The sequence below is a fragment of the Gobio gobio genome (genome assembly GCF_949357685.1).
Source record: "Gobio gobio genome assembly, chromosome: 4".
Taxonomy (NCBI): domain Eukaryota; kingdom Metazoa; phylum Chordata; class Actinopteri; order Cypriniformes; family Gobionidae; genus Gobio; species Gobio gobio.
The window spans coordinates 15,236,543-15,249,535 of NC_137100.1; the positions used below are offsets into that span (position 1 = coordinate 15,236,543).

At 39.7% G+C, this 12,993-nt stretch overlaps 1 protein-coding gene across 1 annotated transcript in view; it reads left to right on the top strand.

Moving 5' to 3' along the window:
- The window catches only part of man2a1 (mannosidase, alpha, class 2A, member 1), a 98,498-nt gene that overhangs the window by 28,359 nt on the left and 57,146 nt on the right, over positions 1 to 12,993 (top strand). The window contains exons 5-6 of the mRNA XM_079815521.1: positions 6,495 to 6,622; positions 8,483 to 8,656. Of these exons, the coding sequence (XP_079671647.1) occupies positions 6,495 to 6,622; positions 8,483 to 8,656 (302 nt within the window). The remainder of the gene's footprint in view (positions 1 to 6,494; positions 6,623 to 8,482; positions 8,657 to 12,993) is intronic.

Here is a 12,993-nt window from a genome sequence, read left to right on the forward strand (position 1 = left end):
ATCCCAAACCTGCAGTGCTCCTGTCAGAAATTGAAGCTTCTGCGCCTTGATCGCCCCCCGGTGGCTGGTCCCAGTATAGCTCCTAAACCCCACCTGTCCATGTATTTGAATGGACGCGAGACACACTAAACAATTCAATTACACTTCAAATAATTGTTTCCTAAAGATGGTTTCTGTCATTTTAGGCAGTTTTTATTACGATAATTTCATTTCAAGTGTTCGTTTTTTAAATAAGTTTAGTTTAAGTGAGTTATTTGATGCTACAAAAACGGGGGGTGTGACGTCATGATTGACAGCTGAGATTGACGGCTTCTCTGAGTGAAGTTGTCACTGAGGCACTAACGGCTTTTTTCAGGATTTTTGGGAGGAGATTGGAGCTTTAGCTTTAATTTCTACATTTCCATAACTGTTTATTTCACACCAACACAATGAATTATTCTGCATCTGCGAGAGTGTGGGCGTGCTTTTGATAATCGCGCCTCTACTTCCTGTTCTCTACTGCGCAACTCCGGTCCCGAGATCGCTACTGCGCAGACTCGGTCCCAAGATGTCAGCGCCGTGAGCGGGCATGTGAAAGCTTCAACTATGGTCAGCGGAAGTCAATGAAGTCGCGTCGTCCATATTTTTTTACGGTCTATGGGCCATCCCCAAACTGTTCCCACAAAGTTAGGAGCAGGAAATTGTCCAAAATATCTTGGTATGCTGAAGCATTAAGTGTCAGGGTTCTGTCACTTCTGTCTAGTTTATTCTTGGTTTGTGACAGAGCCCTGACATTCCTGTATTGTTTGTCTTGTCTTGTGTGAGTGCGCAGCTTTGAGCATGCTCGAGCTGCGTGCTCTTCTGTCCTTGTGTTTTGTGTGCGGGCGTGGTGTTCGGATCCCAGCACTCCGGTCTAGTTTGGGTTTCAGTTGTGTTGGGATTCGGACATTCATGCTCCGCGTGTTTGTTTTGTCATGTGAGCGTGTGCTCTTCTGTCTGTGTTGTGTTCTGTGAAGCACACGGTTCATGTTTTCATCGGCCGTGTGCTTTCATGTTATGTTTTGTCTTATGTTGTGTAGCACGTGGTTGGTGTTTTTCACTGGCTATGTGCTGCGTCATGTTGTCATGTTTTGTGTGAACATGCAGCTGATGAGTTCTCATTAGCTGCATGTTCATGTCATGTTTGGTTTGAGCACATGTCTTGTTAAGTGTTTCTTTGTGCCAAGTGCTCGTGTCCATTGTCTAACCCCGCCCACCTTGTTTCCTGATTATTGGTTCATTTGCCCCACCTGTCTTCCCTCGTTACCCTCTTTTGTTTGTTCCCTATTTAATCTCCTTGTGTTTGTAGTCCAGTGCGGAATCGTCGTATGTACCTCCTGTTTCCCTGCTCCCTTCAAGTCAAGCCAAGCTCGAGTCAAGTCTTGTTTTTCCCCCTCGGGGTAGTTTTGTTTTGTCTTGTTTTTTATTTTATTTTTATCATTAAAAGACCTATTTCCTCTGCATCTCTGAGTCCTCGCTCCTATCCCTTCACCAACCCTGACATTAAGAGTTCCTTTCACTGGTACTAAGGGGCCAATCCCAACCCCTGAAAAACAACCCCACACCATAGGGCCACAAGGCCACACAAAGAATGGAGGCCTACTTTGCAGGAAGTTTGGGCGACTTCTGCGCACTGTGAGCCTCAGCATGCGCTGCCCCCGCTCTGTGGTTTTACGTGGCCTACCACTTCGTGGCTGAGTTGCTGTTGTTCCCAATAGATTCCACTTTGTTATAATGCCACTAACAGTTGACCGTAGAATAGTTAGTAGTGAGGAAATTTCCTGAATGGACTTATTGCACAGGTGGCAACCTATCACGGTACCACGTTTGAATTTATTGAACTTCTGAGCGCGACCCATTCTTTCACAAATGTTTGTATAAGCAACCTGCATGCCTAGGTGCTTGATTTTATACACCTTTGGCCATGGAAGTGATTGGAACTAGAGCCCTGCGCGGGACTGTTTTCTTCATCCCGCTCCCGCCCGCACCCGCCGAATTTCTGACCATTACCGCCCGCTCCCGCAACGTATGTGTTACACTCCCGCCCGCTCCCGCAATATGTATGTCCACTCCCGCCCGCACCCGCAAAACTCTGAGAATTTATTCCCGCACAATAATAGAGATGCATTGATTTTGTGTCTTCTCCCGTCCCGCAGGGGAAAAAAACACGTATTTGTATTGATATTATTAAAGAGATTCATGGGGTTGTTTGTTTCGTTTCCCTGGCCTGCATGTAAAAAAAAAAAAGACAAATACATTCAAATATAATTTCGCTTTTATCAAAAACTTTGCACACAAAAATAGACTGCTTTGCAAAACAGAAAACAGAAAAACAGATTGAGAAACAAAAAACAGATCCCAATTCGTCGGTCAGTTCCGATGTACGTCGAACGTGACCGACTGAAAGGAAACCTGAGAAAACATGCTTCAACAGAACGTAATGTGAACACAAAATAGCAAACGGACATTTAGAAACAATCCATTTCCACTGCACTCACTAAACTTCTATGTATTGTTTGTCAAAAACACCAAACAGTCAACTTGACCTGCAGGGAGTGCTGAGCGTTTTTGGTGAGGTATGATCAAGTAGCTATGTATTTGCCAGCTGCGCAATATGTGGATACATATAACGTTATACCGCATGATTTTGCCTACCAAAACAATTAAGAAACTTCTCCAAATGTCAGACTTTCCTTGCTTAGCTTTTGTGCTGTAAATACCTCGTTTGAGGTTCTTTTCTACATCATCTATTGACATCTTCTCCATCATGTCGTCAGGCAACCTCCCTATCCCGCCGATTCCCGCTGTGTTTTTTTTAGCCGCCCATTCCCGCCCGCAGCAAAATTCAAACCTCCCGCGAGATTTACGTTGGGTCCCGTGGGACCCGGCGGGACTCAATCCCAATGCAGCCCTCTAATTGGAACACCTGAATTCAATTATTTGGAGGGGTGTCCCAATACTTTTGGCACTATAGTGTATATTCAAATAGAAAACATTCTGCAATATTACTGTTTTCACTGTATTTAAAAAAAAAAGTAATATTTCAAACTTTTGACAGGTACTGTACATATGATTAGTAGCTCAACAACATTGTCACAGGAGAAGATGGGCTATAAATGCATGTCAAACATACAGAACTGGTTGTGTTCATTGTTGAACTAGCCTTGGGAAAAGACACAAATGCCATGTGGAAATGTAATAAACATTTCTGCTGTGGGTTTGAATTCCAATTAGAACATCTTTCAAAACGGCCTGAGGTAAATGCTGGAGCCAAATGAAAAATCCAACTGCAATATTTATTCATTATTGATTTGATGCACAGAAAGAGTTTGAAGCAAACAAGCTCTATTCTTTTTGAACATTTGCCCCCCCCACAACCCCACCCCCCCACCCGTTTATTTCCAAGATGGCCTTGGCTGACTCCAAATCAAGAATTTTGGCAGGCATGAGCAGGTTTTATTTCATTTTATATCAGCCGAATCAAGGTCTAGCATAATGATTCAATTTCTTTTACTGCCACATACATGGCGGTGTATCTTCAGAATAAATCAAGTTGTCTGTGCTTGGGAGTCTGCTCAGGAAAATGGGAACTTCAGATAAGTCCATAAATTCCAATCTATGCTGACATATATATATGGTGGAAATACATGTACATATATTTAATTTGCAGTATTGGGAATGAGACTTTTCAAATATTTTATATGTTGCTAATCGAAGAGCATGTCGACATATTTTCAAATTGGTCTAACCTCACCTGAACCTCAATTTCATGTCCTGGATATAAGAAACATTTAGAAACTCGATATTCTGTGGTCTAAATTGCAGCTGTAGTCTAAAAACCAATTATGTCTTAAATGATGGGGAAAGGGTCATAGTAGGGACATAGTAAGTCAACATAAAATGATGCTCCTCATCCATTACTTGGTATGTCTGAGTAAAGTTATTACTCTTTTTTTCAATTTTTCGAAAAATATGCATTGCATTATGCACAATACGTCCAGGGACATGTATGAATAAGACCAGGAACATGTATAAAGAAAGTGAATAGGGTGGTTTTTGAATTCACATTGACTTTAATAAAGGATCTAATCACAGCTGCGCTGCCTAGTGGCTTTTTCTCTTGGCCAGTGATTGATTTGAAAATAACAGACCATTTTTCAAAGTAATTTTGAAAGTTTCTGTCAGTTACGTGCTGAGCTAGTGCTCTTGGTTTTGCTACCGCCGCTCTTATTACTGGCCTCCAGAGGGCCACGCTATACGATTCACAGCTGAAATATTCAGCATTACTGAGAAAAGCTGCTGACTGGCAATCAGGCCTGGAGAACTCTACTTCTAATAAGGGATGCCATTACCCAAGGTGTCTGCTCTCTGTTCAAGAAAATAATTAGTTTGCAGCGGCATAGCTCAATAAATCTGAAAATATAGAAAAATGTTGGTTACTGTGTTGGTGTGTAATGCTACATATGTGGGGAAAGTGCTTTGTATATGAAAACCCTGAAGAAAAGCTGTCAATGATGTTGCACTGGTGAAACATTTTCAGTTCTTTTGTCTTCTTTAAAGCTTTGCTTATGTTAGTTTAAAAACATCAAAATTGACCTTGTATACTTTACGTTCCTGGTGTTATTGTACATGTTATTCTAAAGTAAATTGTCTTCATAATCTTTCATCAAATGGTAATAATGTTCTAGATGGGATGTCTTCATCCAAACAGACTCTTCCACTTTTGAATCAGTGGTTCTCATTCTGGTTTTCCTTTGGACCCAGATTTTACATTGGACATCAAGTGGCAACTCAAAAATGTAAATCAAATATTGAAATGTATTAATATTACATTAACTAAAACGAGGGAGCGAATTAGTACTAAGTGGTCTTGATTGAACTAGGGAATTAAATGGTATAACAGGGCCACAGTTTAACTAAAATGAGGGAGAGATTTAGTACAAAGTGGCCTCGACTGAACTAAAGCTAGGGAACTAATTAGTACAAAGTGATCTCGATTGAACTAAAAATAGGGAATGAATTAGTACAACAGGGCCACAGTTTAACTAAAGCGAGGGAGTGAATTAGTAGAAAGTGGTCTTGATTTAACTAAGGATGCGTTCACACTAATAGTTTGGTTCGCTTGGTTCTGGTCCACAGCATTCAGATTGGAATTTGTATCACCTAACCTAAAGATAACAAACCTAAAGGCATAGGGATATGTTCACAACCTGATTGGTCAGCTTTTATGACGTATTGTCTATTTTGAGACAGAACTTCCGAAAATCCAAAACAATGCTGTGTGCTGGGATAGATGCACTTGTTGTATGTGCGTAGCCTACATAGGATGGTATTTTGAGAACTCGTGAAGGAGTCAAAACAGCGGCAGGAATCCCTCCGTTACACACACAGACACAAAAACTCTGCTAGGAGACATGGTACTGAAAAAACAGGTATCCGTGAACATTCTGTCCTTTTTAGGGTCGCATCTTTGGGAACCTGTTTTTGGTTCGTTTACATTTCTTTCATCCGTGTTGCGTTCATATATTATTCAAACCGCACCAGAGTTTGGAAGTGGACGGAGACCCATTTTTTCAGAGGTCTCTGTCGGCTTGTTTGGTGCGCACCAGGGTTCGGATGGCAGCGTTCACACTTATTCAAATGAACCGCACTAACAGAGCAATCGCACCAGGGTTCGTTTTATTCTATGCCAAGTGTGAACACACCCAACAGAGCCATGATTTAACTAAAATGAGGGTGCAAATTATTACAGCAATGGTCATGATTTATCTAAAACAAGGAAGCAAATCAGTACAAAGTGGTCTCGATTGAACTAAAACTAGGGAACAAATGAATAAAATGTGTCCACAAATCAAGTTGTTGAAGCAATTTCTTAATTCATGGCCACAATAAAATAAAAAACCCATGTTCTTTAATGTGCAGTGCTCCGAAGAAAGATCGTTTTTGTTAGTTTTAGGGTGCTTTCACACTTCGATTTCGATTGCCTGGTCCAAACCCGTGACTGAATGCTTCCTCCTCCCCCTGCCCCCACTGGATTGTGTTTACACTGTATTGTTCGATTCCCAAACCGTTCGTCAAAGCAAGCAGAAATTAGATATACATTCTCTCTGCTTGCAGTGCGTCAGTCATGCTTCAATACACACAAACACACAGTTTTATCGAATAATACATCATCAAATACAGTTTATATCAGCAGCGAACTGTACCAGAGTTCACATGAACCGTACCCCAGACTATGCTTTTTAGGCGGTTTGTGGGTGTGCATCTGAGTTCAGAAAACAGCGTTCACGTCATCCAAATGAACCAAACCTGTGTGCGCACCAGAAGTGCTAGAATGAAAGCACCCTTAGTTTTAATAAATGAAAACAAACCTGCTTTTCATGATCCAATCAATTCCTGATGCAGCAAATCCTTACAGAAGTACAATGTGTTTGTGAATGCAGTTTGCAGTCATTTACTCTCTTTCCCTGTTACAGGCTTGTAGAGAACGGTCAGTTCGAGGTGGCCACAGGAGGCTGGGTGATGCCTGATGAAGCAAACACTCACTACTTTGCATTGATAGATCAGTTAGTTGAAGGTCACCAGTGGTTGGAAAAGAATTTGGGTATGTACATTTACAGTATTTCTTCTTTATTTCCCTTTTGTTTCCTTTATTTAACAACAGAGTGGTTGATAACTCCACATCAAATCTAAGAGCCGTTTCATGTTTACCTCATAGCTGCATAACATATATATTATTATACCAATGTGAGAATTTTTTTTGTGAATGCAACTGTTTTGGCAGATTGATAAAAAAAGGCTGTGTACTTTTACACCCAGGAGTTATGTAAAGTCAGCCAATTAGATTAGAACTTATTATATCAAGAAAGAACTTTCCAGTTTCCTTTTTAAGGGACTGTGGGCGGTCGTAAGTTGAACTGGGTTACAATATCTTGTTTCAGACCCATTTAAATTCTGAATCAACCCCAGCTCAAGAGGTGGGTTGTGAAACCCAGAATGCTAAACCTCTTAACTGCAATACTATAAGGAATTTTAGCTCCTTTACATATTTATGCTTCCCATATTGGCTCAAAGACCTCTGGGAGATTTTTTTTTCAATGTTCATTATTAGTGTATTAAAACATGGAGCATAGCCCTGGCTCTCATTACTACACATCCACTCTACCATCTGCTCTCCGGATATCTCAGCTGTCAGTAGACCGGTTTCTCAAATATAGATTGATTGAAGAGACGGATACTACAATGAGTCTTTGGATTTCAAACAGCACTTGTTTAGCTGATGATGCCATGCTTCCAGTATTACAATCAGGAGAACTTTTTGCTGCTGAGTTATGGTTTGCTCATGCTCATGTTCTCATGAATATAAACACAGGTCTCTTCAGGGTACACATGCCCTTTAAGATTACTGGCGTCTCCTGTTTTACTCTTTTCCATGAAGTTTATGATTGTATTAGCGTTTTCTGAAAATGCGACAAGGGATATAGCTAAAATAAATGCTGTATATACACTACCGTACAGAAATTTGTGTTCAGTTCGATTTTTGTGTGTGTCTTTGAAAGAGTATCTTATGGTCACTAAATTAATGTGCATTAATGTGATAAAAAAGACAGTAAAAAGTAATATTGTGAATTATTATTTAAATGTAAAATAAATGTTTTTATTAGAAGATATTTTAAAATGTAATTCATTCCTGTGATGGCAAAGCTGAATTTTCAGCAGCGATTATTCCTGTGTTCAGTGTCACATGATCCTTCTGAAATAATTATAATATGCTGATTTGGTGCTCAAAAAAGCATGCTCTATTATTATTATCAATGAAATTAAAAATGGTGGAAACAGTGATACATTATTTTTTTCATTTTTTTGATGAATAGAAAGTTCAGAGGAACAGGAATTATTTGAAATTTAAATTCTGTAATATTATACATTCTTAAATCCCATTCATCCTTGCTGAATAAAAGTATTAACTCCCCCACAGCCCCCCCCAAAAAAGCTGACCCCAAACATTTGAATGGTAGTGTATATTAATATATCTATAATTTGCTTTCAATCAGAGCAGTAAAATACAATAAAGTAAAATACATTTTACGTCTAGTTAAATAATCACGGCATGTTTTATATTCTGATATAAAAAACAAATTATTATTACAGTAAGTAGAAAAAATTATGATCAGATTTTGTAATATATATAATTATTTTACTAAAACGAATGGCGCAAGACAATATGTTATGTTTTAACTACATATAGTGGTGAAATGCACTTATAGTACTACACACTTTTAGTATGTAATAGTGCGTATTTTGTAACTTGATGCTGAAATATACATTGACTGGAGAGACTTGGAGCCCTTTGACACTATAGCTAGGCTAAAAAGAGGTGACAATTTCAGCCAGAGACTCCAAACAAATGCCAATTGATTGAAATATATACATTGGTTTATTCAACCTAAAATTGTATACCTAGGAGTGAAACCAAAGACTGGCTGGGCTGTGGATCCCTTCGGTCACTCTCCTACCCAAACCTACCTGCTTCGACAGGCCGGTCTCTCCAACATGCTGATCCAGAGAGTGCACTACTCAGTGAAGAAACACCTTTCCTCTCAGAAGAGCCTGGAGTTCTTCTGGAGACAGAACTGGGGTGAGCAACTGATCTTAATGAAGTTATAAGAAACCACTATGTCTTTATGGATGAATATCTTTTTCTAGTCCAATCATGCAGTGCTTCAATATTCATGATGTTTTTCTACATCCCTTAATCCCACTCAATACCTACTACAACAACTACCTTACAAACTATTAATAAGTAATAAATAATAATAAGTAGTAAATAGTTTATTGAGGTCATAGTTAATGGTGAGAAATGGACCCTAATCTAAAGTGTGACCGATGTTACAAAAATAAAACAATGCGAATATTACAAAATGTAACAATGTGTCAAAAGCCAGGTGAAGAAACGGCGCTACTTGATTAAACCGCGCGCGCATCCAACAGACTCGCAGCGCGAGAGCAGCTGGATCGTCTCACGCACAGCAACTAGCTGAACCAGACTGAAAAGCTCAGACCATGTAAACTGAAGTGTTGAGGTAAACTGTAGGCTGCCTACATGATGGCCGTAGCCAGCTATGAGGTCTTTTTTCCAAGGTGTATATAATAAATGTTGTGAAATAATTCACCAGTAGAGTGCTTTATGTACACAGAAGCTGCTGCGAGACAGGGCAAGAGAAGGAGACTGAGAGAGAAAAAAAAGAGTGAAAGAGTGATGGAAATGAGAATGAGAGAGTGATGAAATGAGGAGAGAGCAGGTGTGACAGATAATCTACTGCCCACTAACATGGTTTTGAAAGCTATTTGTTATTTTATTTTTTTAGCCTTCAAACATCTTAAAATGCACATATACAGATCAGAAAAATCAAAATTTTCCCACAAACCCCCCCAAATACCTCAAATTTGGGACCTCACAGGTTTTAAAACTCCTTAAAGGAACACTCCACTTTTTTTGAAAATAGGCTCATTTTACAAGTCCCCTAGCGTTATATAGTTGATTTTTACCGTTTTTGAATCCATTCAGCCGATCTTTGTATCTGGCGGTAGCACTTTTAGCATAGCTTAGCATACATCATTGATTCTGATCAGTCCATTAGCATCTCATTCAAAAAATGACCAAAGACACTTTCAATATTTTTCCTATTTAAAACTTGACTCTTCTACAGTTTCATCGTGTGCTTAGACCAACTGAAAATGAAAAGTTGCGATTTTCTACACACCTATATGGCTAGGAACTACTTTCTCATTCCTGCGTAATAGTCGCGGATCTTCGCGGCCGTACCATGGCTGCAGCAGCGCAATGAGATTACGCAGCGCCTGAAAGTAGCCCCCAGCTAGGTAACTTTCAATGTGACCGGCACTAAGTTTGTGTAGTTGCAGAGAAAGTTTCAGGCTTGCAGCCGACAAATTGTGTTGTGGATTTACCTGTGTGATTAGCCATGGTTCTGTGTGTTGTAAAGGGCTGTGATAGTAAGTCGAAGGAGTATACTACCACCATGTTTCACAGAATACCAACGAATCATTGCGCCACTGCAGCCATGGTACGGCCAGATTGGCTGAATGGATTCAAAAACGGTAAAACTCAACTATTTAACTCTAGGGGACTTGTAAAATGAGCCTATTTTTTAAAAAAGTGGAGTGTTCCTCCAAAAAAAGGCAGTTGCATGCTCAAAAGTTTTCTGGAAACCGGTTGGGCTTTGATCTCAAATCTGGAGTTAATGCGTTTATGCTGTTAATGTGTTGCAGCCTGGAATATTTATATAGGCAAGGCAAGTTTATTTGTATAGCACATTTCATACACAGTGGCAATTCAAAGTGCTTTACACAGAAATTAAATTAAAAAAAAATATAGGCCTACTTAATATTAAAATAGAAAATTCAGACAGTATATACTCATTGTATCTCGGTGCTTTGAAAATTTTGTTTTAAAAAAAAATACTAATTATTTCTGTGGTAGAAAACGTTATGGCACCAAGATCGGCTACTATGGGGGCCCTTGGGTTTGTCATAGCCCCAGGGCCCGACATGTTCTTAATCCGGGCCTGCACGGGGGGTACTCTGGGTTCGGGCCAAATTCCGAGCTCGAAGCCCTCCCCCGGACAGCAGCCAAAAACAATTCCTTTACTATGAGCTAATTAAACAATAATAAGTGTGTTAATTACAGTGACAATGAATGAAGAACTCACTATTTGTATATAGCCTATTAATATATTAAGTACTTTATTACAGTATAGTTATTATAGTGTCCAGTTCGACAACACTTGGCCCATTAATACTAACATTTACTATTATATATATATCTATTTAAAAGAAAACCTTGTGTTCTGTGCTAAACTAACTGGGACTAGTCACAGTATGGTTTTGATTGCTTCTATTGCTCTCCTCATTTGTAAGTCGCTTTGGTCTGCTAAATGATTAAATGTAAATGCACCATATGGGGTATTTGATTGCAGGTCCCTTGTACCCTTTATCTCAGTATCTTTGTCTTGTTTTCCAATACAAATATTTAAACATTCTTAAATTAAGAGACAGTTATGTGAGGAGCAGAAAAGTCTTTCTGAAACATTGATAAAAATTAAGTGACTACATGCTCAAAACAAGAAAATATATCTGCCAATGGGGTAAGAAAAATACACTTTTCACTTTAAATTCTTTACTCATTGGCAGATATTTTTTCTTGTTTTAAAGGTGTCATGAACTGTTTTTTTTGTACACTGTTGTCTGAGGTCGCGTGGTATTTACATTCAAAAACATCATAATGAATAAGTAATAGGCTATTTTATGCCTTGGTTTTGAGGCTCTCTGAAAAATGATCGGTTTTGATGGGCGTGCCGCACTGAAGACTTGGAAGTAAACGCCCACGGCTAGGATTGGATAAGATTTGCATATTTAATGAGCTTCTGCTCCCCTGTCAGTGACAGCGTGTGGCAAACGGCAACTGGAATGAATCACCCAGCCCACAGCCAGGCGCTCGCAAAATGTCTTTATCAAACAAACACAATGATTCATCTCTCATCCACCCACAATTGATTGGAATGTTATTTCTGTATCATTTCGCTCGATCATCAATGAATATAACTGCAAACCGCACACACACACACACACACGCACACGCGTGCGCGCGCGTAAGTCTCAGTGTGTGTCAGAGTGGCCTCACACATTTGATTGGAAATCTCTGTAGGAGCCTGTTCTAATCATATGAGCTGCTCTGTGGTGCCATTCACGCTTCCCATTGATTAAATCCATGTTTTATTTAGCGATTACGTTGATTAAAAACTGGATATGTGGGGGTGCTTGTTACATTTAGCCTCATGATTTAGAAATAGAGGTCGAAGACTCGAAGTGAGATAAATCCAGTTTTCCGTGAAGCATATGCAGCTGCTGGCCCTGAAGCAGTTGGTAACGGACCCAACACCGTCTGTGCCTAGTGGAAGCTCACCCCTGTTCCAGATACATCTCCATCACTGGAGGTCATTCAGCCCCTTGCCCTGAAAGATAACCACAAACTGAGATGCTGACAGGAGCTGTAATGATCTACCTCATGCTTGAAGCTATCGTAAAATGTTGTGTTGTGGGTTGATATCGCTTGTCCAGTTGATGCGCTCCTGATTATGTGTAAACGTTCTGCTCAGTATTGAGGCCAGCTTTCAGGTTGGTTGAGTTCATCAAACAGAAAAGCCAGGAGCTCAGAAAGCTCTTATCACACAGGAAGCCAGGTTAAATTAATGATAATAATGGAGCAGTGACCGTGCATCACACCCTGAACTCCTCCCTCAGCATTTCATCATTTATGGCTGGATAAATATTGTTCGGTAACATCCTGCATGTAGCTACATGTTGTAGTTTTCAAGTTCAGTCGAACACCTCATGCCAAATGTTGTATCATGAAAAATATCTCTAATCTCTTGAGATTTTACAAGGAGTAAACCATGCACTTGTGCCACTTTTTCAAACCAAGTAGCATTTTTTTTTTAAAGCAGAAGTACATGCACAGAAAGTAACACATAATAAGGTTCCATTTGGTTAAAGGTGCAGTGTGTAGTATTTATGAAGATCTATTGACAGAAATGCAATATAATATACATAACTATGTTTTCAGTGGTGTATAAAGACCTTACATAATGAACCGTTTTGTTTTATTTACCTTAGAAGGAGGCATTTCTATCTTCATACACCGCGGGTCCCCTTACAGTGAAGTCACCATTTTGCGCCGTCATGTTTCTACAGTAGCCCTAAAAGGACAAACTCCTCTATAGAGTACTAGTACTCTCTACAGGACAAAGACGACGAGATCTTTGTCCTGAGTCGGCCACCGTAGCTTCTCTATGTGCTTCGAAAGGGAGGGGTGAGAGGTGGGAAGTTGCAATTCGCAACCTCACCACTAGATGCCGCTAAAATTTACACAGTGCACCTTTAACTACATTACATTGC